The sequence below is a fragment of the Castor canadensis genome, chromosome 12, assembly GCF_047511655.1.
Source record: "Castor canadensis chromosome 12, mCasCan1.hap1v2, whole genome shotgun sequence".
Taxonomy (NCBI): Eukaryota; Metazoa; Chordata; class Mammalia; order Rodentia; family Castoridae; genus Castor; species Castor canadensis.
In genome coordinates, this window is record NC_133397.1 from 48,027,533 (window position 1) to 48,055,120 (window position 27,588).

Below are 27,588 nucleotides of genomic sequence, written 5' to 3' on the forward strand. Positions count from 1 at the left end.
CCTTTGATAAGATCCAACATCATTTCATGATAAAAGCTCTAAGAAAACTAGGAATAGAAGGAAAGTTCCTCAACATTATAAAAGCTATATATGACAAACCTACAGCCAGCATTATACTTAACGGAGAAAAATTAAAACCATTCCCTCTAAAATCAGGAACCAGACAAGGATGCCCACTATCTCCACTCCTATTCAACATAGTACTGGAATTCCTAGCCAGAGCAATTAGGCAAGAAGAAGGAATAAAAGGAATACAAATAGGTAAAGAAACTGTCAAAATATCCCTATTTGCAGACAATATGATCCTATACCTTAAAGACCCAAAAAACTCTACTCAGAAGCTTCTAGACATCATCAATAGCTATAGCAAGGTAGCAGGATATAAAATCAACATAGAAAAATCATTAGCATTTCTATACACTAACAATGAGCAAACGGAAAAAGAATGTATGAAAACAATTCCATTTACAATAGCCTCAAAAAAAATCAAATACCTAGGTGTAAACCTAACAAAAGATGTGAAAGACCTCTACAAGGAAAACTATACACTTCTGAAGAAAGAGATTGAGGAAGACTATAGAAAGTGGAGAGATCTCCCATGCTCATGGATTGGTAGAATCAACATAGTAAAAATGTCGATACTCCCAAAAGTAATCTACATGTTTAATGCAATTCCCATCAAAATTCCAATGACATTCATCAAAGAGATTGAAAAATCTACTGTTAAATTTATATGGAAACACAAGAGGCCACGAATAGCCAAGGCAATACTCAGTCAAAAGAACAATGCAGGAGGTATCACAATACCTGACTTCAAAGTATATTACAAAGCAATAACAATAAAAACAGCATGGTACTGGCACAAAAACAGACATGAAGACCAGTGGAACAGAATAGAGGATCCAGATATGAAGCCACACAACTATAAGCAACTTATCTTTGACAAAGGAGCTAAAAATATACGATGGAGAAATAGCAGCCTCTTCAACAAAAACTGCTGGGAAAACTGGTTAGCAGTCTGCAAAAAACTGAAACTAGATCCATGTATATCACCCTATACCAAGATTAACTCAAAATGGATCAAGGATCTTAATATCAGACCCCAAACTCTTAAGTTGATACAAGAAAGAGTAGGAAATACTCTGGAGTTAGTAGGTATAGGTAAGAACTTTCTCAATGAAACCCCAGCAGCACAGCAACTAAGAGATAGCATAGATAAATGGGACCTCATAAAACTAAAAAGCTTCTGTTCATCAAAAGAAATGGTCTCTAAACTGAAGAGAACACCCACAGAGTGGGAGAAAATATTTGCCAACTATACATCAGACAAAGGACTGATAACCAGAATATACAGGGAACTTAAAAAACTAAATTCTCCCAAAACTAATGAACCAATAAAGAAATGGGCAGGTGAACTAAACAGAACTTTCTCAAAAGAAGAAATTCAAATGGCCAGAAAACACATGAAAAAATGCTCACCATCTCTAGCAATAAAGGAAATGCAAATTAAAACCACACTAAGATTCCACCTCACCCCTGTTAGAATAGCCATCATCAGCAACACCACCAACAACAGGTGTTGGCGAGGATGCGGGAAAAAGGAACCCTCTTACACTGTTGGTGGGAATGTAGACTAGTACAACCACTCTGGAAAAAAATTTGGAGGCTACTTAAAAAGCTGGACATCGATCTACCATTTGATCCAGCAATACCACTCTTGGGGATATACCCAAAAGACTGTTACTCCAGAGGCACCTGCACATCCATGTTTATTGCGGCACTATTCACAATAGCCAAGTTATGGAAACAGCCAAGATGCCCCAGCACTGACGAATGGATTAAGAAAATGTGGTATCTATACACAATGGAATTTTATGCAGCCATGAAGAAGAACGAAATGTTATCATTCGCTGGTAAATGGATGGAATTGGAGAACATCATTCTGAGTGAGGTTAGCCTGGCTCAAAAGACCAAAAATCGTATGTTCTCCCTCATATGTGGACATTAGATCAAGGGCAAACACAACAAGGGGATTGGACTATGAGCACATGATAAAAGCGAGAGCACACAAGGGAGGGGTGAGGATAGGTAAGACACCTAAAAAACTAGCTAGCATTTGTTGCCCTTAATGCAGAGAAACTAAAGCAGATACCTTAAAGCAACTGAGGCCAATAGGAAAAGGGGACCAGGAACTAGAGAAAAGGTTAGATCAAAAAGAATTAACCTAGAAGGTAACACCCACGCACAGGAAATCAATGTGAGTCAATGCCCTGTATAGCTATCCTTATCTCAACCAGCAAAACCCCTTGTTCCTTCCTATTATTGCTTATACTCTCTCTACAACAAAATTAGAGATAAGGGCAAAATAGTTTCTGCTGGGTATTGAGGGGGGGAGCGGGAGGGGGTGGAGTGGGTGGTAAGGGAGGGGGTGGAGTGGGTGGTAAGAGAGGGGGTGGGGGCAGGGGGGAGAAATAAACCAAGCCTTGTATGCACATATGAATAATAAAAGAAAAATGAAAAAAAAAAAAAAAAAAAAAGATTTTGCCTAATATGTATATATATTTAGGATACATATATATCCTAAAACTCTACATGGCTAAGTATAAAATGAATACAAGAGCGCTATAACCCAAACAATTCCTAAAGCTCACAAACTACAGAGAGAATTTTGAGTTCTGATCAGCCAGAGTGGAAAAGATACTTTTATGAAATCTAGAGCAGTTAGTAGAGACCTCAGAAGACTCAGGTCTTAGAATTAATGGGTGTGGAAAAGCTATCCAAGACCCTCCCTAACAAAGCTTAAAAACAAGCCATAAAAATATCAAGCTTATTGTAAGTTTCCTCACAATCAGCCAAGACAACATTTGTCACCCTCTGAAGGACAAGATCCAAACACAGTAATTTAGTGATCACAAGGACTGGCATACAATTAAAAAATTACTAGACATACTAAAAGTAAAAGGAAGAAAGAAAAAACGACTCATGACCAGAAAAGATAATGGAAATTATCAATAAACTTAGAAATGAAGGAGAAAATGAAAATAGCAGACAAAGGCTATAAGTTTCTACTTTAGGGCTGAGCAGGGGGTAGAGCACATGCCTACCATGTACAAGGCCCTACATTAGATCCTCAGCACCACAGAGAGAAACAAAGAAAGAAAGAGACACATACACAGAGACATACAGTAAGTATAATAAAGCTATTATAAACATACTAACAGATTTGAAGAAAAAACAAGAACATTATGTGGAAGCAAATGAAAACTATAAAAAAAACTTCTAAGGCTGAAAAATATACTATCCAAAATAAAAATTCACTACATGAGGTTAACAGCAGATTAGAAACTGTATAAAAAGAATTTTGTGAATTTGAAGACATAGCAATAAAAGCAATAAACTTCTCAAAGTCAAAATTAATGAACAAAGACTAAGTGATCTACAAGGCAATATTAAACTTACAGAAGAACTGTATGAATACTACCATGCTTTTTTCCTGAACCACCTAAAAAACACCTACCATGTTTTTTCCTAGTCTGATACTCAATAATCCCTGAATATTTTAGTGTTTAGTTTCTATAAAAACATATTACTATAAAAATCAGGAAATTAACAATAATACACAATTATATCACCAATCTTCAGAATCCACTCAAGTTTCCATACTTGTTCTAATAATGAATGGATATCCTATAGGAAGTGGATTCTGTTCAGAAACACAGTTTGCATTCAGTAGCCTATTTGCAGGAGTCTGAATCTTGAGTCTCTTTCAGTCTGGAACAGTTTCTCAGCCTTTCCTTGAAGTTTATGAACTGGACACTAGAAAAGTTACAGGCCAGTTACTTCATGGACTATATCTCTCAATTAGATTTATCTGATTAGACTGTGTCTGACTCATAATTAGGTTCTGGCTATGCATCTCTGATAGAAAAAAAAACCCAAAACAGATAGGGTCTTTTTTTCAATGCTTCCTATATGATTATGATTTACCTCATTACTGGTAATGTTCACTTTTATCACTTGATTAAAGTGGTATCTGTTGATATTCTAATGATAGTTACTACTTTCCTTTTATAATTAAGTATTTTGTAAGGAAATACTTTGAAACTATATTAATAATATGTTCTTCATCAAATCTCCAATTTATTTACTTATTTAATTATTCAGTAAGAACTTAATTATTCAGTAATTATTCAGTAAGAACTCATGGTTCCCTATGATATTTAATGTTTATAATTTATTGCTATAATTATTTTGACGTGTAATGTATGCTAAATATGACCAGTAGAGCTCCCTCAAAATCATTTCTGTGTCCTTCTGATATGTTCCTAACATTCTTCTTTTTTTCATTTTTTTTATTTTATCATTTTTACATTTACTCACATGTGTATACATTGTTTGGGCCACCTTCCCCCACACCCCGAACATTATTGAAGTGTCTGTTTGCTTTGTGACACAAAATGTTCCAGTCCCATCTTTTACTTTCCCTGTTCATACTCTGAATAAGCCCTTCCCCCATTTTAGAAACTTAAAGCAAGATCTCTAGGTATGCTCACTTCTACTGAGGTATTGTTGTTCCCAGAACATTTTAGTGGATAGATTTAGGGAAATTATCTATCATCTATCTATCTATCTATCTATCTATCTATCTATCTATCTATCTATCTATCATCTATGCTAAAATCCAAAACTGACATCAATACTTATAATTCCAACATAACCAAAGTATTCAAGGAAGTTTTCTTCCTTTCCAAATCTCAATTCTTTTCTCTTACAGTGAGAAGCTCTGTTAACATTACCTCTAATATATTTAATTATTTTATCAATATCCTATGTGTAACCAATCTAATATCACCGTCACACCCTAATCAATCCCTCACTCCATGTAGAAGTCTTCCTTATTCATCTCTACACCACACATCAAGCCATCGCTTTGTGGGACATCCTCCTCATTCCAGTCATGCTCTGATTTCCCACACTGGACAGTCCCCCATTATGACATCCCAAACCAGTTTAACATCTGACATCCTATTTGACCACCCCTCCTCCTCACATGCATGTATCAGGCCATCCCTCCACCTGAACACCTCTCTAAACCAATCTGGATTTCTATAACTCTCACCAAGCTGATCCTCCTTATGAATACACTTAATTCATCAGGCTTCAACTCCCCACATTTGGCTAGTTTTCACATCCAGCAGTCATAGCAAAATTCCCCTTTTCCATGCCACCCTCTTTGCTCTACTTGGGTCCCAACATACTGTGCTATATAGCTCAATGTGGGCATCCTTCAGAACCTCAATCTGGTCCACTACCCCCCAAATCCCCTCAGTACAAATGCTTGATTTGTTCTGCACTACTCTATGGATTTTTGATTTGTTCTGCACTTCTGTTACTCACAGAAGGAAGAGAAACAAAAAGGAAAAAGACTATTTTTTAGATTAAGAGGGAAATAAAAAGGTAAAGCATGGACAGAATTTAGTAGCTTATGCCTATAATCCCAGTTACATGGGAGGCAGATAGGAGGATTGTGGTTTGAGACCAGCCTAGGCAAAAAGTTACCAAGACTCTATTTCAAAAATAAAGCTGGGACTCCAGCTACTTGGGAAGGTGAAGACAAGAGGATCAAGGTCTTGAATCCAGCCCCAAGACCCTATCTGAAAAATAAAAGGACTGAGGGCATCCCTCAAGTGGAAGAGTACTTGAGTAGTAGGCCCTGAGTTCAATCCCTGGTACTGCCAAAAAATAACAAGTAAAACATAGAAATGTATATTATCACCCCTAATTTATTACCACCCCTAATTAACCACCATTAACCTTTTACCACGTTTGTACCATGTTTGAGTATTTTTCTCTTTGAACATAAAAATCATTATTTCAGTAATATTTGTAAATACTTTCCTTTAAAATTAATATTATAGATAAAACCAAAGTCTCCCCTGACAACCACCTCCTACACAATAGCCATTCTCTTCTTACACATATTAATATGTGTGTTTATAGACAATATATGTTTTTCTTTTAGTAATTGGGATTGAACACAGGGTAACAAACAAAAATATCTGATTTTAATTTGCCTAGTGTAAAGATATATATGTATGTATACATATCACTGTAATATGCTTATTATATTTCTTGATTATGAGTCATACACATCCAATTCTTTGCTTTTAATTGCTATCAAGTTTACTACTTGATTCCTATTCACCTTTTGATATTTATTTCTTTTTCTTCTTTTTTGGTGGTACTGGTATTTAAACTCAAGAGACTCATGTTTGCAAGGCAGGCACTCTACACTTGAGCCACTCTACCAGCCTTTTTTTGTGTTGGGCATTTTGGACATAGGGTCTGGAGAATTATTTGCCCAGGCTGGCTTTAAACAGTGATCATTCTGTTCTCTGCCTCCTGAGTAACTAAGATTACAGGTGCGAGCCACTAGTACCTGACACCTATTGATATTTAGATTGTTTCTAAATTTCACTATTATAACCAATGCAGCAATGGACATCTTGTATTTCCTTGTACATGTATCATATATTCCGTTTTCCTGAAGAAAAGAACTGTTAGGGCACAAGGTATATGCATTTTCATTCTAATTAACATTGTTAAGCAGATCTTCAAGATGGCTGTACAAGTTAATGCTCCCACTAACAGCCCATTGTCTCACATTCCTTTAACACTTTGTATTAACCTGGTATCAATCTATACTTCTATGTTGTAACTCAGAACTCGATGATTACATTAACCATGAGAATCTTTCATGTTTACTGACCATTTTAATTTCCTCTCCTATGAATTGTCGATATTCATTTGCCTTGAACTTTACTCACTTTTCTAATAAGCTGGTAGGTTTTTCTTACTGATTTCCTGTGTGTGTGTGTGTGTGTGTGTGTGTGTGTGTGTCTACCTACAAACTCTTGGTGTTTTTTTCCCAATCTGATTCTTGTCTGATTATTCATTTGCTTTCCTTTAAAGCACTTTTTGCAAATGACAGTCTATCTCTTCCAATCTTAAATCTCATTTATATTTCTTTAGCATTAACAAGCAGTAGTGGAGGTAACAGATATCCTTATCTTGTTATTCTCAAATCTAATGAGACTACTTTTAATGTTTTATCATTATTGCATGATGACTGCCGTAATTTTCTTATGACTATTCTCTGCTAAGATTTGAATCTTAAATGGCCCCCAAAGGTTCATATGTTAAAGGCTTACTCCCCAAGCTTGGCGCTATTGTGTGGTGGTGGACACTTTTAAAGGTGGGGACTACTGGGAGGTTTTAGGTTACTGGAGTCAAGCCCTTGAGGAGATACTAGGACTCTGACCCTCTTATTCTTTTCTTTTTTACTTTCCATCCACCTGCCATGAGTGAGCTTATTCCACCATGCACTTTCCTGCCATGCTCTTCTGTAGGTCCAAAAGCAGTATGGCCTACCAACCATGGACTGAAACCTCTGAAACATGAGCCAAAATAAACCTTTCCAGTTTTAAGTTGATTTTCTCTCATTTTATTACATTAACAGAAAGGTAACTAGCAATGGACATCTTCTATCAGGTTAATTTCCCTTTTATTCCTTATCTGAATAAGTGCTAGTTATCTAGTTTTCCCTACATCTAATTCCCATCTGATCCTTTTCCTTTAATATGTTAATGTAGGGAGTCATATTGTTATATTTTCTAATAATCATCCTCAAAATCCTGGACCATATATTCGCTCAGGCTTACCCCATGGTATAACAACTATTACCTGACCTGACTTTGTACATAATTCTATCATAGGTCTTTTAATATTTAATTGCCTTGATTCTCACTTTCTCACTAGACTGAAAGGTCCTTTTTTAAAATTTTTATTTATTTATTTATTCATATGTACATACATTGTTTGGGCCATTTCTCCCCCCTGCCTCCGCCCCTTCCTCTCCCCGCACCCACCTCATTTCCAGGCAGAACCTATTCTGCCCTCTTCTCCAATTCTGTTGAAGAGAAGACGTAAACAATAATAAGAAAGATATAGCATTTCTGCTAGTGTGAGATAAGGATAGCTACAAAGAGAGATTCTTAGCATTGCTTAAATGCACATGTGTATTACAACCCAAACTGATTATCTCTATCAGACCTCTTCATTACCTCCCAGTCACATTCCCATAGTGACCTCTGTCATTTTAAGGTTACTATATTAGCTCCTCTACGGTGGGCACATCAAACACTTTTAAGTTTTGGGTTTCCTACCTTTCCCTATTCCTTCCGTATGTGCTCTACCCTTAGTGTGTGCACTAATATTACTGCATTTGTTTTAGGTCTAAAGTCCACATATGAGGGAGAACATACGATGTTTGGCCTTCTGAGGCTGATGAACTTTGCTTAAGATGATGTTCTTCAGTTCTATCCATTTACTTGCGAATGACAAGACCTGAAAGCTCCTTGACAGAGGGACCATATTATACTGACATTTTTATTTCTAAAAGGTAGCGTATTCCCTACACAACTGTTGTTTGAATAAATAAAAATAAGAACAAATGATCAGAGACTAAGCACAGTGTTGCTTTCTGATGAGAATTATATGATAACATACTCCAAGCCACTCCCCTGAGAGTCTGAAAGATCAGTTGAATAACAAAAGTCCTAAACCAATTTGAGATCTGAAGAACAAGGAAGAATATTGGTAAGGCAGGCTGACTCTGACCTGTGACTGATTTATGTTTACTGCAACGGAAATAATGAAAAAAGTCAGAATGACCCAAGGCAAATTTAAATGTCAAAGTGGGTCTCTGATGTAAAAGCACCAACCAGAACTAGTTACTTGTAAAGACAATGAGACTCTATCACAGAAGTCAGATTATCTGTCACAGAAAACAATGACAAACAGCATGCTCAGGAAGATTGCTAGAAAGGCTTCAGCAATGTTATTAATAAAACCCATGTGTACAATAAATCAGTCTTATTGTATTGTTTGATTATATAATACAACAAATGTAAATATAACACAATAAAGATTCAATATCACTACTGAAAATACATACATGCTATGTATACTATACAACAATATATAATTTGGATTATACTTTGGAATACACAGTATTCTAATAAGCTTGTTATTTCGTTCCCATTTTAACAAATTTTACAATGTAAGTATTATTTTTGTGACACAAAGTTTTTTTTCTTTAAAGTGTTTCTCCCCCTAAATATAGTGTTTTTTATGTTTTGCTTTATTTTTGCAGTACTGGGGTTTGAACTCAGGGCCTCACACTTGCTATGCAGGCATTCTACAGCCTAAGCCATTCTGCCAGCCTTGTTTTGTTTTGTTCTGTGGTGCAGGAAATCAAACCCGGGCCTTGCACATGCTAGGCAAGCACTTTACAAATGAACTACATCCCCGGCCCCCAAAGTTTTTAAGTTTCTTTTTAAATTTTATGTCTACCACTCCCCACATGATATGTTAAAATTTATTCAGTTGTCAGAAAGTCTGAATGTTTGTTTTGTATAATGTTTTATATAAAATTCTTTTCAGAACTAGCAAGTTTTCCAAATTAAAATTTTTAAGTTGATCAAAGTCTTTTAAGAAATCATAAGTTTTATATTAAATAGTTTTAGCATCTAAGAAAAAAATGCTTTATAACAATTCTGAATATACCAAAGAGGGAATTTCAAGGTTTTGGGGTTTTTTTGTTTGTTCGTTTTGCTTTTTGAGCAAGGGTATTGCTGTATAGCCCAGGATGGCGTTGCCCCAGAACTCAAGATCCTCTTGACTCAGCCTCCTGAGTGTTAGGATTACAGGCATGTATCACCATGTCCAGTTGTTTTCATACATTAATGATATGAGATAAAATTATTTTAGAAATCTGAGGGAAAATGAAAACAACAAGCTAGACAAAGTGTTTCAAAAATATTTTGACACCTAAAATTAGCCTTACATTTACTAGGGATCTTAAAGAGATAGAAATAAAAGTTTTCTACATCTTTTTATAAAACTGCTGCATGGTACCTACAAACCTTTGAAATGAGTACATGAGCTCTGAGGAAATTTCTGCAACCTGGTAGACTCCTTAAGAAGTCCAACAGAATTGTGGCATTATTTGTTTGAACAGGTGAATATCTAGGCACTCAAAGCTCCCCAGTTTCAATTTCTAATCTACCCTGTACTTAAATTATTGTTGTTTTAGTGTGAAAATAGAACTGAAAAGTTCTTACTTCCTTAGAATCACTGAATTTACATTATAGTCTATTATCATAAACTTTCTGGACTTGGAGGACAGGATAACCACTAAGCACTCCAGGCATGAATCAAGAGAGCAATAAACTTTCAATTGCAAGGCTCAGGTTTCTCCTCTGATGAATGCAAAATGTAAGGGTCATACTGACATATATTAGAATCATGAAAACAGGCCCTTTTACCCCCAAGGGTATGATCTCTTTATGTGAGGAAAACTACCCTCAGGTGAAACTACCTGAAAAGATCTGAATTCCACACCTATGAAAAACATTTAAGGATAACGAAAATTATGAAAATGAAGACAATTATTAATCAAGAAAAATAATACCTAGCTTTGTAGTAATAATAATGTAGATACTGATTACTGACTGAACTAAACTTGTGATAAGTATATTAGAAGGACAGGGTAAGGAAACAAAAGAGATAAAATTTATCTACCATTATCAGGAAGTCAATAAATTGTGTCTAAAAGGGGTACATCAATAAATACCTTTTTAGGCATATTATTACTATACATAGCTAAATAACAGGAAAAAATGCTTAAGAGGAAGTTACAAGTTTTACTCTGGGTAGTTGAGCTGAGATGTGAGGAAAGGGCGAGCAGAGGATGGTTTTTCACTAACAGACCTTTTAGTATTAACTAATCCTTATAATCATGTAAACATTTTAAAAAGAGATTTCCTTCATGAAACCTTGTACATTTTACTTATCTGGGGAAATATTAGTGAAAGTATCTGATTGTTATTTAGCAAAAGCATATTTAATGAAGCTATACTATACTAGGATTCAATGCCAAGATTCAGAGCTGTAAGACATTGATAAGACTAAGCTTAAACTGAACCAATATAAAAAATTCTTTTGTAAAAAAAGAATGCACCTTACAGAAAGGCAGAAAACATCCCCATTCCTATGTTGCTTATTTAAAGATATGTATAACAAAAGTCTCAGTACAGTAATTTCATCTGGATATAGTATGACTCCAGAATTGTCAAAAAGAAACCACAGTCTATGAAAGCACTCTAAATATTTTGTCTTTCCTGTTGTTTAATACTTAAAATGCTGAACAAAGATTAACTCAGAATAATCATAATTAATGACAATTTTATAGGACCATTTTTGAAAGAATACTTTTTGAAATGCCTTTTTCTAAAATAAAAGACGAGCTATTACATGACACACATATAACATGCAATATGAACAAGCACCTTTCTAATCATACATGGCTCTTTCAAAAGCAACAAAATCTCAAATCAACCACCTCTTTTTAGAAGATGAAAAATGTTCTGGTGGCAAACAGCCTAGCAATATTTAGCTCAAATCTGTCCAGTAAGAAGTTAAATGCACTATGGCAGTAAAACAGAGCCTCAAGCAATTTCACATTTCTAACGACCTACTTATGACAAACTGCATTAATTTCAGTCAAATAATAAACAGATAATAGTATAATCTATCACTATATACATAAATCTTTATGAGAAAAGACAAAGGAAAAGTCAGCTGTAGCACTAATACTCTTAAGACTCACTCCTTGTATAACCACGGATTATATCTTTATTTATTCATTGACCAATATCTATGAGAAAAGAAATCTGATAGTTTTAATGGCCTTATGTTCTTCTCTCTAGACTCAAAACCTGTGTGTGTCCTCTTGGACCATCTGGTCTGTGTTCTGCTTAAATGATGGTGGTTAAGCACCATTAGTGCTTTTGCTACATGCACTCATGATTTTGATCATGCCACTATCATTTAAAACTAGTTGCACAGTTTTTATTTTTTAATTTTTGAGATATTTTAAGTATTTTACTATTATATAATATTTGCATGTCATTATGAAACTTTTTAAAAAATTAAGCAATTTACATATTTAACTTAAAATGTACATAAACCAGAATGCTTGCTTTATGAAAATAACTGAGCTATCTAAACACTAAGATAACTTATCCTTAAGTATTATCAGGGAAATGAGTGGCTTTAAAAAAAAAAGTATCCCTTCAACTTAATTTCCCCCTTTCTCGCCTTCTCTCAAAGTCAATCACTGTACATAATAGCTAATAATAACACAATCTAACGCTAATATAATGTTTTACCTATCTATAAAATATTTTCATACATATTAACTGATTTGATCTTCACAATGACTGAACAGTCATTTTGGAGAGGTATGTAATTATAACTACCACAAAGAGATTACAGACACAGCCTCTCTAATATATTTATTCTCATAATTTTAGATACATTGAGCTACCTCTTCAAAAACTGAAGAAAAATCTGACATTTTCTAATTACCCCAAGAATGAACTAGTATGATATTCACTGATTTAACAAATAGAAGTATTGTTGTTCCTTAAAAAATGTAAATGAACACAAAATAGTAAAAATCCAACATTATACATATACTTAACTTTAGTTTTATTTAAACTGGATAAAATGGCTGAAGACCTACCCTTTATTTCTTACAGAATGAGTCATTATGAGTCCTTCAAATATTAAGCCAGCAGTTTCCCAACATTTTGGTTTCAGAATCCCTCTTCACTCTTACAAATTATTGATAACCAATCCACCAGCCAGTTTTTGTTTATGTGGGTTACACCTGTATTTACCATGTTAGAAATTAAATTTTTTAAATATTTATTAATTCATCTAAAATTAAACTTATTTTGTGTGTTATCACAAAGAGCATTTTTATGATAACTATCTTTTTCAAAACAGAAAAAATATTAGTGGAAGTGACAGTCTTTTACATTCTTTGTGAACCTCTTTAGTGTTTGGCTTAACAGAAGACATTCTTATACAGCTTCTGCATTCAATGTGTTGTGATACACATTGTCCTTAATGTGTAAGGACAAAACCAGACTTCATATAAATATCACAAATATGCAATTATTTTATATATATATATATATATATATGTATACATACATACACACACATACACACTCATATATGGATAGGGCTGGAGATATGGCTCAAGTTTTAGAGCACCTGCCACCTGCCTAACAATCATGAAACCCTGAGTTCAAACCCTAGTATCACCCAAAAAAAAAAAAAGGATATACTAGTATTTTAAACAGCCTACCAAATTTCAGAAAGAGGTATCTTCTTAAAGGCTAGTTGCAATATGGAGTATGAAATCACATCAATGAACTCCGTTTTGTTTTTCTTGTTATTTTGTTTTGGTTTTGTTTTTATCAGCAGTACCAGGGTTTGAATCAGGGACTTGCACTTGGTAGGCAGGTACTCTACTACTTGACCAACTCCCCCAGCCCTGTTTGCTTTAGTTATTTTTCTAATAGGGTCTCAAGTTTATGCCTGGACTGTGATCCTCCTATTTATGCCTCCCATGTAGCTGGGATGATAATCACTTTGCCACCATGCTAGGCTTTTATTGGTTGAGATAGAGGAGGGTCTCAAACTTTCTGTCTGGGCTTGAGGCCTCAAATAGTAACCCTCCTGTGTTAGGATTACAGACATGAGTCACCACACCCAGACTCTTAATTTTACTTGACATTATAAACTATTCATCCAATTCCTACCATCACCACCCAAAAAACAAAAGCAAAAACAAAAAAATCCATTGTTCTATCTGGCATGCTTGAATGCATACATGTGGATTTTCTAACATCATATACTGGTCATTTTGAAAATACTGATGCTTGAGCTATAAATATTTTCCAAATGTTGACACATTTTTATTCAATATTAAAAAATGCAGATTAATATTACTTTTGATCTCATAAGAAAAACTTTTAAATACTGTGAAGCTGCCAAGCTCATGTTTTCTATAATTCAAGTTTTATCACTGGCAACAAATTATAATATTGTTTTCCTTAAAGTGGAATTGTCTGCCCAATACTTAAGTTCTTCCTTCAAGTAAAAATAATGTTCAAAAAAATAGGGACTGAATCAACTCTAAGACAGGAGTATTTCCTTCAGATAATCATCATACTTCATTACGCAACACAAGTGTTTTATATATATTTCCTGTTTTGTCCTACAGAATGCTTAAAAAAATAAAAAACATGTTTGTAACTCAAGGGTCAGACAATTCCTGTTCTTGGTATGGATACCTAAAGACTTAATATTACACTAATCGGTGCCTTCATAAGGTAACAAAACATTTATTTATATGCTGGCAGACCACTTGCCCAGTGACTGAAATGGAAAAAGACTACTAATAGGACCAGCACTGATCTGTGACTGAACCTTTTACCATTGTCCTTAAACTTTAAGATGGAGCCACAGAGGTTTGTTTTAATCAGTATCCTAGGCAATATTTGCTTCAGATCCAATCAGTCCTAGAGACTCAATAATCCCAAAGTAGGCTTATGTAGTTAGGTACTTCCCTTGATTAGTGACAGACTTTAACCACTAGGCTTTCATTCTCATTTTATTAACTCAATAGGGAAAGATTCTTAATCAGAACTCCCCTCCTAGGATAATTTAAATAGTTCACTTGATTAAACACTGATGATAAGTATCACTTTTTAAAATATTTTTGGAGTGCTTGGGATCAAACCCAGGGCTTTCCACATACTAGACAAGTAGTACCCTATCACAGAGCAATATTCTCAACCCTTGTTTTTTTGAGGCAGGGTATCCCTTTGTAGTCCAGGATGGTCTTGGATGCTCAATAATCCTGCCTCAGCCTCCAGAGTGCTAGGATTATAGGGATACACCACTACACCTGACTCGCTATCATTTTTGAGAAGCAGTAATTCCTCTAAAATGAAGAAAACCTTTTTAAAATATTTTGAGTACAATATCTTTTAATTAATGAATTAGAATACATAGTCATAGAAAATAACCTCAAATAAGAAGTCTTTAATTTTGGTAAGAAAATCTTTTTTCCCCATCTATTTCTCTAATATTTAAAAAAGCCCCCATACAGGACAATTCTAAGAATATGAATTCCTATTGAATATGATGAGATTACCACAATATTAGTTTGTCTTTTTCAGTGGGCCAGGAAAGTGTTCCAAAAGGACTAATGCTGACTGCATTATAAAACCACCTGTTTAAGACAAGATAATATATACCTTTTACAAATGTACTGATGACAGACAAAAATCAAAGAGATACAAAAGAAGAAAAAAGAGCCACACAAATAAGCACAGGTAATACTGAAAAAGACATGGTCTACTAAAAATTAAGATAGAGGAAAGGTACGCATATACAAAGACAAGGAATTTTTAACAGAAAGTTAAAGAAACTTGCAGCATGGTCTACAAATGGCCCAAGAGAAATAAGATGTTCTGGGCGCTTCCAATTTAATAAAATGGTTCACTAGTTTATAAAAGATGGAGGAAGAAATGCTATGATTTTAGAATATTTTGAACGTAGCTATGACTAAGCTGATGGATAATGGGATGCTTAAAAGAAAAAAGTCAAATAAAATACTGGATTTGGGGGCTGGAGGAGTGGCTCAAGGGGTAGAGATCCTGTCTAGCAAATGAGAGGCCCTGAGATCAAACCCCAGTACACCAAAAAATAAATAAATAAAATAATGGATTTTTAAAAAAGAGCTTTTTTGGGGGGTTGTGTGTGTGTTATAATTATTGTGTTTCAGTACTTGGGATTAAACATACCTATACCAAGTACCTCAAGTCCTCATCCTTTAATTACACCCTCCTCCCCAAGCTCCTTTGTTTTTATTTTGTTTTTGTGATAAGAGTCTTGCAAACTTTGCCCAGGCTGGCCTTGAACTCCTGATCTTCTAGCCTCTACCTCCCAAGTAGCTGGGATTACATCACATTTGGCTTAAAAAAAAAAAATTGTCTTTAACATTGACTACTGGAACAAATTTCTCCATGCAGAATTAAAAGCAAATTCTGCTTATAGAATAATGTGTAAAACAGAGTAGTTATATGAATATTCTCAATAACAGAAAAAATTTATTAAAGACAGTACCACCCTAACTCTGAAACACTGTTTTAAGCCTCTTCTCTCTTTTTTCCATTTGGGGGACTGGAGTTTGAACTCAGGGTTTCATGCTTGCAAAACAAGTGCTCTACCACTTAAGTACACCTCCAGCTCATTTTGCTCTGGTTATTTTGGAGATGGTTTGCTGCAAACAATTTGCCCAGGCTTGCCTCGAACCAGTACCTTCCCAGTCTTAGCCTCTCAAGTACCTAGGATTATAGGTGTGAGCTACTAGCACAGATAAAAGTTTCTCTTCTCTTCAGCACAGATAAGAGCTTCAAATCCTCACAATTAGTTGGAAGTATGACACAAAGATCACTAATTCTAACAACTAAGTAATCAAAATGCAAATTAATTTCCAGAGACTTGTAAAGTCTCTCTGATAAGTGATTTTATATGAGTGTACACTTCCAAGAATTCCAACAACCTAAAGAATTGTAATAACACATCCTTAAAACTATTACTAAATTTGAAAGTTAAATACCCATTGTCTAGTAATAATGAGAATTTAAACAAGAACACAAATACCCAGCAGCTATTAAAATGTTCTCACACAAAATTAGGTGTCACTGTCAAAACACATTGATATTTTATACATTTAAGTGTTTTCAGTTTCAAGTAATGAAAAAAGAAAGGAAAATTTTAATGTTTTTATGTAAAATTAAGTATCCAAACCTCACATTTTTCCTATAAACACACATTTTAAAATATACTCTCTCTGCTCAGCTTTAATCTTGGTATCATCTTTCACAATTCCCTTTCTCTCACTGCTACAATTCTATCAATTCTTTTGCAGCAGTTCTTTTTTTTTTTTTCATTTTTCTTTTATTATTCATATGTGCATACAAGGCTTGGTTCACTTCTCCCCCCTGCCCCCACCCCCTCCCTTACCACCCACTCCGCCCCCTCCCTCTCCCTCGCCCTCAATACCCAGCAGAAACTATTTTGCCCTTATTTCTAATTTTGTTGTAGAGAGAGTATAAGCGGCAGGGGGGAGAAATGAACCAAGCCTTGTATGCACATATGAATAATAAAAGAAAAATTAAAAAAAAAAAAAAAGAGAGAGTATAAGCAATAATAGGAAGGAACAAGGTTGCAACAGTTCTTGAATTTGCTTTCTTTTCCAATCACATAGCCCAGCCTGATTTAGGACTTCACCACCATAAGCTTAGATGTCATCCATCAAAACCCCTCCAATCTCCCTATTTGCCTCTGCCTTTTCCCCATTTTCACTTCAAGCACTACTACAATTTCAGTTGCACTGATTCACTCACATATTCTCAGTACTTAATCGTGTACATAGGGTATGTTCAACAAAAATTAGCGAACAAGTGAATTCTATACTTGATCTATTTTGTAAATTAAAGCCAAAGAGATTTTCCTAAAATAATACTTTTATCTCTTAATAAGGAATTGGCCATCCAATGCCTGACATATACAGCCCAAATTACACTGATTTTCAGATTCCCCATAATCTACTTTATTTTGCCTATGCAACTTTATAGTCTATTATTCCCAACTTGGATCCTCTACTAAAGCAAGTTTCCTCACCATCTCCCAAATCATACATACACTATACTTGTTCCTCAAGCTGCTTCCCTAGTGTAAAATACCCTCCTCTCATCTGTAGTTAACCAAGTCCAATCATCCATCAAGATTTGAATCAAATCTAAATTCCTCCTACACACAGGTTCTGATTACCATATTTCCTAAGGTCAAACCTACCTGGTAAACATCAGGGCTCCCTAATCTGCTCCCATTAACACACACACACACACACACACACACACACACACAAAACATAATATCCATACAAATTAGGGGGGGGAAAAAAACCAAAGCTAACAACCAGAGATTTGTTTTCAAACACATCCTTGGGATTCACTATAGATTTATTCATCTTAGGATATTCATATGATACTTTACACAAATGCTTAAGCTTTCAATGGAAGTGGGAAAAGTGGGAAGGGAAGAGAATACTAAAAGATTCTGAACTGTTACATGTACATCCTATTTATAAAGGTAGAAATATAGTAAAAATCACTTGTAAAGATTTCAAATGAATGAGTTGTAAAAAATTAAGTTAACTTACAAACATGGGAAAACTCAACACACCATTTCCCTGAACATTCCAAGTTAAATGGGATCTTACTATTTATTGTCTAGCTTTCTCTTTTAATTTTGATTAATACTCATTTCTTTCTCTAGTGATAAATCAAGAAATTATAGCTTCATAAAGACTAATGAAGTAAGTTCCTTCTCAGCTTTAGTTATTTTTCACTATAGTCCATTTTATCTATACATATTAGTAACAGTCTAACCTTGGCACTAACCATTATAACAGAATTGCAATTTCCAAAATTGTGGAGGTAGAAATGAGCATTAATCAAAATTAAAATAGAAAGCTAGGTAATAAATAGCTAATTTTAACAAACTAAATACTATAATACTAGAGTGTTCTCAAGATTTTTGAAGTTCATAATAGTATAGAATGTCTTAATTCATTCCTTCAACATTTACTAAAAACTTTATGACATGCCTGGTCCTATGGCAGGTGCTAGTAACATATAGGACAAAATTTTTACCCTTACAGGCTACTTTAGTAAACATACTATGGAATCATAGGACAGAACTCAATTAAGTCTTCCAAGAGACTTCAGAGTGTTAAAGATGAGTAGGAATTTGGTAGGCAAAGATAGGGGAAGGGCAGTCTAGGGGAAAATCATTGTATTAATAATAATGCAAATAAAACCCTAAAAGACATCAAGAGCTAACATTATTGAACATTTACTACATGCTAAGCATTATGCACAAGTTATCCTATTTGATTCTCACAACAACCTTCTGATTCTCTTTTTAATCCCAGTCTATAAATGAGGAAATTGAAAAGTTAAGTAACCTGTATAGATAGCTGTATAGAGGCAACACCAAGACAGATCATACAAAACTAAGCAGTAGAGATCATGATTTGAGGAGACATAAATAGGCAGGTAAAGTATATATAGTATAGCAAAAGATTATAATGACAGCAACCAGCACAGGGTATCCAGTGGTCATGAAAAGAGAAAAGAGGGGCTGGCCAAGTGGTTCAAGTGGTAGAGCATCTACCTAGCAAGTGTAAGGCCCTGTCTTCAAATCCCAGTATCACACAAAAAAAGAGAGAGAGAAAGAGAGAGAGAGAAATTAGATACTGTCACTGCCATAGTAGAGACTATGTCCACTCCTTCCTGCCTCAGAAAGAAACATATCTCCCATTTTATAAATGTAGGAAGTGAGATTTGGAGATATTAAATAAAATGTTTAAGTTCACACACCAATAAACAGCACAGCTAGAAGTGAACAACCCAAGTCTTTTTGACTCAAAGCCCAAATTCATTCCACTTTACTGTCTACTGCTCTACTATTCATTCATTTGACAGAATGAATGTCAAGAACCTACTGTATGTCAAGCACTATGCTAAGATGAAAAACATTGTCCCTGGTTTCACGAAACTCACAGGCTAGGCAGGAGAGTCAAGGAAATTGAGAACTGCAATGGAGTGAGACAAATGCTACTCCAAAGTATACAAAGGTTCTATAAATCCTGGCAAAAGAGATCTGGCACAGGAGGAATGGCAGAGGAGGAAAGGTAAGAGTCAGTTAAAGGAAGCACTAGTGAGGAGCTAGAAAAGGAAGGTAAGAGTGTGTATAAACACACAGAAATATATGAGAACTATATGAGAATGTATCTTTGGAAACTACAATTTTGCTCAATCTTACGCTATGCAGAGGAGTGGTGTGAAACAGAGAAGATGGCAGCAGACAAATCATAAAGAAACACGGAAGCTTAAATACTGTGTTTATTCTGAAGGCAGCAGAAAGCTACTGAACCACTGTAAAGAAAGGAGTGACAGGATTAAATTTGTTTTAAAAAGTTTCATGGTCAAGTGCACTGGCTCATGCCTGTAATCCCAGCAACACAGGAAACATGAACAGAAGAATCTTGGTCCAGGTCGGCCGGGGAAAAAAATTCTGACACCCTACCTGAAAAATCAGAAAGCAAAAAGGCTGGGGGCCAAAAAAAGAAAAGTTTCATGTGATCACAGATGGAAAGACAACCTAAAGAGGGAGAAGCACAAGGGAAAAAATACCATTAAAGGGCAACTTCACTAACCCAAGAATGAGGGACATAAATGAGGTGTATCATAGAATGTGGTAATAAGATAGCAACTCTTACTAAGTCATGAGTGTGTTTTTAAAGAAGCAATAAACAAATACCACGCCTGGTGATACATGACTATAATCCCAGAACTTGGGAAGCTGAGACAGGAGAGTCAAGTTTTGTTTTCTTTTCCTTTCTTTCTATTTTTAGGTATTGGGATTTAAACTCAGGGCTTTGTGTTTGCTAAACAGGTGGTGCGCTACAGCTTGAGCCACACCACGAGCCCTAGGATCGTGAATTTGAAGCCAGCCTGAGCTACAGAGCAAGTTCAAAGCCAATATAAGCGATATAGGGAGGCCCTGCCTTAAAAAAAAAAAAAAATTCAATCTCCAGTGCTGCCAAAAGGAAAGAATAAACAAACAAAAACTATGAGACCTAATGAAAAAAGCTGAGACTAACCATACCAAAATTCAGTCAATGCCATACTTGGGAAGACAGCCTATATATTTTATGTCATTTTGTGGTTGTTATGACTATTAGCATTAGTCAAATCTACTTTTGAAATCTTAAAATCTGATAGAACAAAGAACTGTTTCTCAGCCAACTGCTTCTATTAAATAAATTGCTGCTTTAGGTATGTTATGAAGCTGATTCTCAGGGAATACTTAAGCAGAAGTTGTGTGACCAAGTGTTAAGTGTTAGGGCTTTAATTAAAAAGGGATTTGGAGGCTGGGGATATAGCTCTTTGGTAGAGTACTTGCCTAGCATGTACAAAGCACTTAAGTTCCAACCCAACACCAAATAAATAAATAAAATTAAAAAGGGAGTTTCATAGGAGATGACTTTTAACATCCCTTCAAACTGAAGAATACAAAAAAAGAAAAGCCGTAAGTATATCAAAACAACCAAGGATTCTGAATATAGATATTTACAGCAATTTAATGGAGTTGAATAACAGAAAGCAATTGCAAATACCATATGATATTATTAACAATTTTCTCAGTATTTAAACCCCTAATATATCCATTTCAACTGCTTAGATAATATGAATAACATACTTTTTAATTTTAACAATATAAAATTAGTGTCAATTTTTAAAAACTCACAGCAAGTACTATTCAACAATGGTTACAGAAACAAATGACTTCTCAAACGTAACGGCTTGTCTCTAAGTCCTATGTTTAATAACTAGCACTGAGGAAAAAAAGATTTTGTTGGGTTGAAGTAGGAAAATGCCCTGCAGCATACAGAAGCGCTAGACCATCATCCCAGGTCTCTAAATAGCTTCACCCTCCCCATTAGTTAAAGATGGCTACGGTCTTGTCATAAGCTCTTACAGACATTCTGTGATTCAAGGAGCTACTCAATGAAATCTAAGATTCATCTCTGAATACAGTGAATCCCAACTCAGTGAACAGACTCCAAAATTGTAAGACAGGGTCAATAAAAAGTGTCACGAAGAAGTCAATTCCTCATTTTCAGAGTCTGGGTCCAAAATGGTAACATCAGAGTCACTAAATTATTCAATTTTCTTATTTTTAATAACACTTTAGATGAAAAAATTCTATAGTAAAGCTATTATAAGGAAAGTTTATGTCACCTCTGAAAATAGTAATGTGAGACTAGCAACAGCTGGGTACAGTGGCTCATGCCTATAAACCTAGCTAGCCAGGAGGTAGAGATCATGAGTATCACAGTGCCACAGGGTGAGGCCAGCCCTAGCAACAAGTTATCGAGACCCCATCTCAAAAATAAGCCACACCTGGCTGAATGCACCTATCATTCACCTATTTGAGAAGCCATAATTAGGAGGATGGCGGTCTGAGGTTAGACCCAAGCAAAAATATAAGACCCTACCCAAAAAATAACTAAAGCTAGGGGATGTGGCTCAAGTGGTAGAGTGCCTGCCTAGCAAATGAGAGGTCCTGAGTTCAAACTCCACCACCATGGGGGTGGGGGGGCAGGGGTAGTGGCGCAGAGAACTTGCAGCGCAAAAGTGTAACTAAAAGTATATGGACAGATTTCCACTTCCTGCCAAGATGGATTAACAGGGCCAAATTCACATTCCTGCCTAAAACAACTGGGAAAAATTTTTAAAAGACAAAACATACGAAACTGGACATTAGGCAACAAAGGACAGTTATTGCTGATAGATGGGAAATAAACCTGAATCCAACAAATGTCCCAGGTTACTGCCTTGAAAGAGTTTCCAGGTCATAAACAGTGGAGAACCTAGGTGGTGCAAAGTGGTGTCCCTGAGATTAGTAGATGGAACTGAGTTAGCAGCCAAGGCGGCTAAAGCACATAAGGCATAGTACCTGAGAGGGAAGAATTGAACAGACAAAGATCACTAGACTGGTATCCCTCAAGTCTTCAGCTGAATACTTATCAGTACATAAGTGAGAGTAAACTACCCAAGGCCACTGAAAAAAACACGAAAGAGTATTAAAGGTAACAACACCAAGCAGTTCCTGCTCCCACTAGCCAGATTACTTAGAAAGGTTTTGCCTCAATTGTGTAACAAACGGTAATACAACAAAGTAGTAGTGCCTGACAAAACTTAAAAGCAAATCTTGAAAAGATCAAACTCTTTCCAAGTAACTTAACTGCATCTCAGAAAAAAAGCTCAAGATTTTATATTTAATGGAATACAAAAATATCCAACGTCCAACAAGGTACAATTTCAAATGTCTGGCATCGGTAAAAAATTACCAAGCATACAAACGCAAGAAAATACAATAAAGAGAAAAATCAACTGATTAAATCCAACTCAACGAAAAGACACAGAATTATTAGATATGGAAAGAAAGCCAGTTAGCACTGCACTCCATATGTTCAAGAAGCTGCAGAAGAGACAGAGCACAAAAATATAAACATGGAAAATATCAGAGACTAAATTTCTAAAGATTACACTACAATGTCTGAAATGAAATACATGCTGGATAGTATTAGGAGCAGATTAAACATTATAGAAGAAAAGAAAAATAAAGTTGGAGACATCACAATAGACTATCCAAAATGAATTAAGGAAGAAAAAGAAAAAAACTGAAGACAACATCAAGCAACATGTGTAATTGAACTTCCAAAAGGAGAAAGTAATGTATGTATAATAGACATATATAATATTTGAAAAAATAATGTCTGAAAATTTTCCAGATTTGATAAAAAAAAAAACTACACACCTACAGATTCAAGAAGCTCAACAAAACTTCAAACACAAGGACCATGAAGGAAATCAGTTTCATTTACAATTACTTAGTCTAAGGTTAATCTTTAGGTTAACTAACCTCCAGGGTAGACTTTCAGCAGGCACTTTCAGTCACAAAGTCATCTGAAGAAAATAGGTTAAGAAATCCTAATGATTTCAAAATTAGCAATATATTGTTTTAAAAAATAATGTATTATTTTGTTGCTCTACCACTTAAATTCATTAAGGTTAAATCTATGTTGATCTGAATCTAGAAAATTATTTTTAATAAAGCAAAAGCTTATTTCTCCTTTTTCCCCTTAATTTTCTTTTCCTTTAATTTATATAGGTCATTCTGAGCAGAATTAGGACACTGAAAAAATTTTTAAAGAAACTGAGAGGTGGAACTGAAAACACTGAAGTAGATTTGAGGTTTGGAAAGCAACTAGTCCTCCCCCCGCCGGAAAAAAAAAAAAAAAACACAACCTGGCAACCACTATTTTGGAAGGCCATTATTGTCAAAATATATATACAAATATTTTTAAATATAAAAGTGTACTCAAAGTGGAAAAATACTACCATGTTTGTTTTTAGCACTTTAGCCAGCTCCTAGGATTTAAAAAACTCAAAATGTTCTTTGGCAAAAGAATCATTCAAATAAAACCCATTAAGGTGGAAAACTAATGTATTTTCTTATTTTGGCGAACATACCTTTTAGGATTCAACATACAAATTCAAAATTCCTGTCTAAAAAATAAGCAAATAAAAAGACATAAGGGAAAAATTCTGAATATCTATCACGATGGCTACCCTTCCTGTCATGTGTGTTCCCTAAAATAGCACTCAGTTTAATCATTCTACCATTTCGCTTAGGAAATAGTGGGACATTTCAAAGAAAAAGTAACTCCATAGGCAGCTGCTAAAAATATATTTATTAACCCTGAGATAATTAATGTTTACACTTTTTCCTTTCTAAAGAAAAAATATATAAACACGTTTACATTTTATATATATACACACACACACATACATATTTCTTTGGGTGCCTACACACATAAAAAAAACATTTTTGGAAAAAGTACAATATTATAATGCTTCCCTGTGGATCAACACATACATGAGATACACACAACTCTCTGAGCACACAGAGGCGTTAACATTGGAACATTATTTATGGATTTGACATCTAATCTCTTTGAATAGAGAAAAAAATCTAAGCAGAAAAAATAATTTCAAATAAAATGCAGAACTGGTATTTCATACGGAAAATTCTCTAGTTACAAGCATTTAAATATAATGCACCAATTTCCCACATATATAAAAGATAGGAAAGTCAAATTACTCTCGTAACCAGACTCTATTCAAGAGGAATAAGGCTAAATGCACATTCTTTTAAGCACAACTGTAATATTCAGAGTTTGAGAAACTACACTGAAGTAGTTAGAATGCAGACATGCTACAACACCTAAAATGATAAAAATGGCGCAGTTTTTATTTCATTGCTCCAGCTACCAATATGCTATCAATAATCAATTCCCATCTCAAAAACATCATTCCTACTTAAAACAAACTCAGTATTATAAACATAAAAGACAAAGACTCGCCTAATAAGTCATCATCTAGCTGTCAAGACTCAGTTACTTGCATAAACCTCTAACGATTACCTTTAACGATTCTCCAAATATTCAACAATATAATAATTCAGTAATATTAATAACACAGTAAGTCATCTAATCATACTTAGTTATTGCAGCCATTTAAATTGCTTGGTACAGCAACAATCTTTCTCACCAATCAGGTATGTTATTTGAAATTCTTTCATCTAAAATCTGTTATTTCTTCACCAGTTTCAAATTTTGATTCATTTATTCTTAGATGCAAAGGTTAACAAGAAGCGTTTCTGCGTTGAATACTTGAATACACATATAGTAAACTAGGTCTTTTCTCTCCCTCTTAGGAAACTAGATTCGTGTTCTCTCTCTCTCTCTCTCTCTCTCTCTCTCTCTCTCTCTCTCTCTCTCTCTCTCTCTCTCTCATTTGACCAAATTATAACAGTGTGGTTTGAATTTCAGCACTGAAGACAATAAATGACCATACGGGATTGGCAGAATGAAAATTTATGAAGTTTCGAATTTTTAACAGGTATAAATAAATTACTGGGCTGGGCACCTAAGATTATCACTTCTCTCAAGATCCAATTCTTCACACACCTGAATTATTCTGACCAAAGAACTACTAAATTACTAAATTAAGGTCTTCAAACAACAGCCAGTCTCTTAAGTTGACACAAAGTATGTAATTTTTTTTTTCCTCCAAAGAAAACAAGTTAGTTAGAAAAGCAGAAAACCACACTTACATTTGGAGCATGACCTGGTTCAAGAACACCCCGTCTACCAAAGCCACATACTCATCCAGGTTGGTCCCATTTGCTGCAGCAAGAGGTCCAAACGTTTTCACCTACAGTAACACAGGGGTCAGCACGCCGTGAACGCCCACCTCCATGTCCGCAGCCAGAGATAACAAAATGCACCATCAAGGACACCCTACTTACCCAAGTGACCAAGGGGCTGCTCATGAACTGCTCCAGGAGCGGAGTAAAAACCTCGTTCTCCATTTTACTGTATTTGAAGCAAAAAAAAAAAAAAAAAAAGGAACTACCTAGGGAATTGGTCAGTAAACGTGGAAGACTTATCAAGAAGAAATCAATGGAAGTCCATTCCGGCAAAGCGAGGAAAATCCCACCGAGGAGCCAGAAGGGGTGGGGACGGGAGGGGGGGACAGGGACGACACTCTCTCTCTCTCTCTCCTCAAAAACCCCCGCAGGAAAGGAGCCCAAATTCCGCGAAGTGCCTTCGACAGCCACCCCGAGCGGCTGCGCCGGGCGAGGAGGGGCAGAGAAAAGGCATCTGGAGGAGGACGACGACGAGGAGAGGGGCTGCAGCACTAGACAAAAAACCCGTCAAGGTTGCCCAAGCTCCCGAGGAAGCCGACCAGCCCAACTGGCCCCAATGAATTAATCCCAACGTGGGCTCAGCGAGGCACCACGACACCGGCAAGGAGGGGAGGCCAGGCTCGACCTCTGCGTTCCGCTGCTCGCGTTCCACCCACCCGTGGGCATGGAGCCCCCGGCACCGCGGTGCCTCTGCTGCCCGCGGTGCCTCTGCTGCCCGCAACCCCTCACCGCCGCCGGGCAGGGCTCGCCCCTTTTCCTCGGGCGCACACCATCCCTCCGCGGCCCTCACGCCTCGCCGCCAGCCCCCTTCTGCTGCTGGGGACTGGGGGCTTCAACGTGCGTCCCTAACCCTCGGGGCTGCTGCAGCCCGTCCAGCCTCTTCAGGGTGGCCTCTGGGAAAGCCCTGGCACAAAACCACCACCGCGCTCCAGCCGCCGCCTCCTCCGCCTCCTCCGCTCTCTCAGGAGGAGCCGGAGTAACGGCCTCACAACCGCAGTGCCGCAGCACACCCCACTGCTCGCCGGCCAACCAGCGCCGCGAGCCTGCCAGCCGAGGGAGCGCGCGACTCCCTCCGCAGCGATATCCTTCCGCCGACTCCCCGCCCCGCCCCTCCCGCGCCGCTGCCTCTGGATTGTGGGAGAAGAAAACCGCTGCATGAGCGCGCTCCCGAACGCGCGCTTCCGGGCCGGCCCCGCCCGCCCATCCTCCTGCCGCCGGGATTCTGACGGCGGGCGCGCGGACGCGCGATCGCTGCAGCTGCTGCGGTGGCCCGCGCCTCGCTCGCTTGCTAGCTCGCTCTGGCCCAGGACGGCTGCCAGGGCCTGGGGGATGGGGATGGGCAAAGCAGAAGAAGGGGTCTGTCTGTTCGTTCGCTCGCTCATGCCTAATTATGGCTTATTTCCTCCCCGAGTGCCTTCTTTGATGTGTTAAGGAAAGGAACGAAACCCTTCTCTTTCAAACATGAGGGATGCAGACTGCCTTTTTCGGACAATTTGATTTGATCTGTTAAGCATGGTTTCTCGCCAGCAAAAGGCAATAGGAAAACTGACTGCACCAAATGGCAAAGAGACTTGAAGCACAACTTGGGTTTTGTTTTTGTTTTTTTTCTCGTCCTTTTCCTCCTTAAAAAAAAAAAATCCACTCTGCTGAAGTATGAATGTTCTTCAAAGTCACAAGTGAAAT

The 27,588-nt window shown here is 36.4% G+C and overlaps 1 protein-coding gene across 8 annotated transcripts in view; it reads right to left on the reverse strand.

Moving 5' to 3' along the window:
* Ccdc88a (coiled-coil domain containing 88A) overlaps positions 1 to 26,931 on the reverse strand; it is a 139,215-nt gene extending 112,284 nt beyond the window's left edge. For 4 of the 8 annotated variants that reach the window (XR_012439690.1, XM_074049737.1, XM_074049738.1 and 1 more), the window contains exons 1-2: positions 26,005 to 26,928; positions 25,810 to 25,910 (exon numbers count right to left, since the gene is read on the reverse strand). Coding sequence is in view for 7 of the 8 variants with exons in the window: in XM_074049737.1 (XP_073905838.1) it covers positions 25,810 to 25,910; positions 26,005 to 26,067 (164 nt within the window). In the remaining variant the exon portion in view is untranslated. Of the gene's footprint in view, positions 1 to 25,809; positions 25,911 to 26,004 lie in introns of all 8 variants that reach the window. The other 4 variants (XM_074049734.1, XM_074049732.1, XM_074049731.1 and 1 more) reach the window with 3 other exon arrangements.
* Between the last annotated feature and the right edge of the window lie 657 nt (positions 26,932 to 27,588).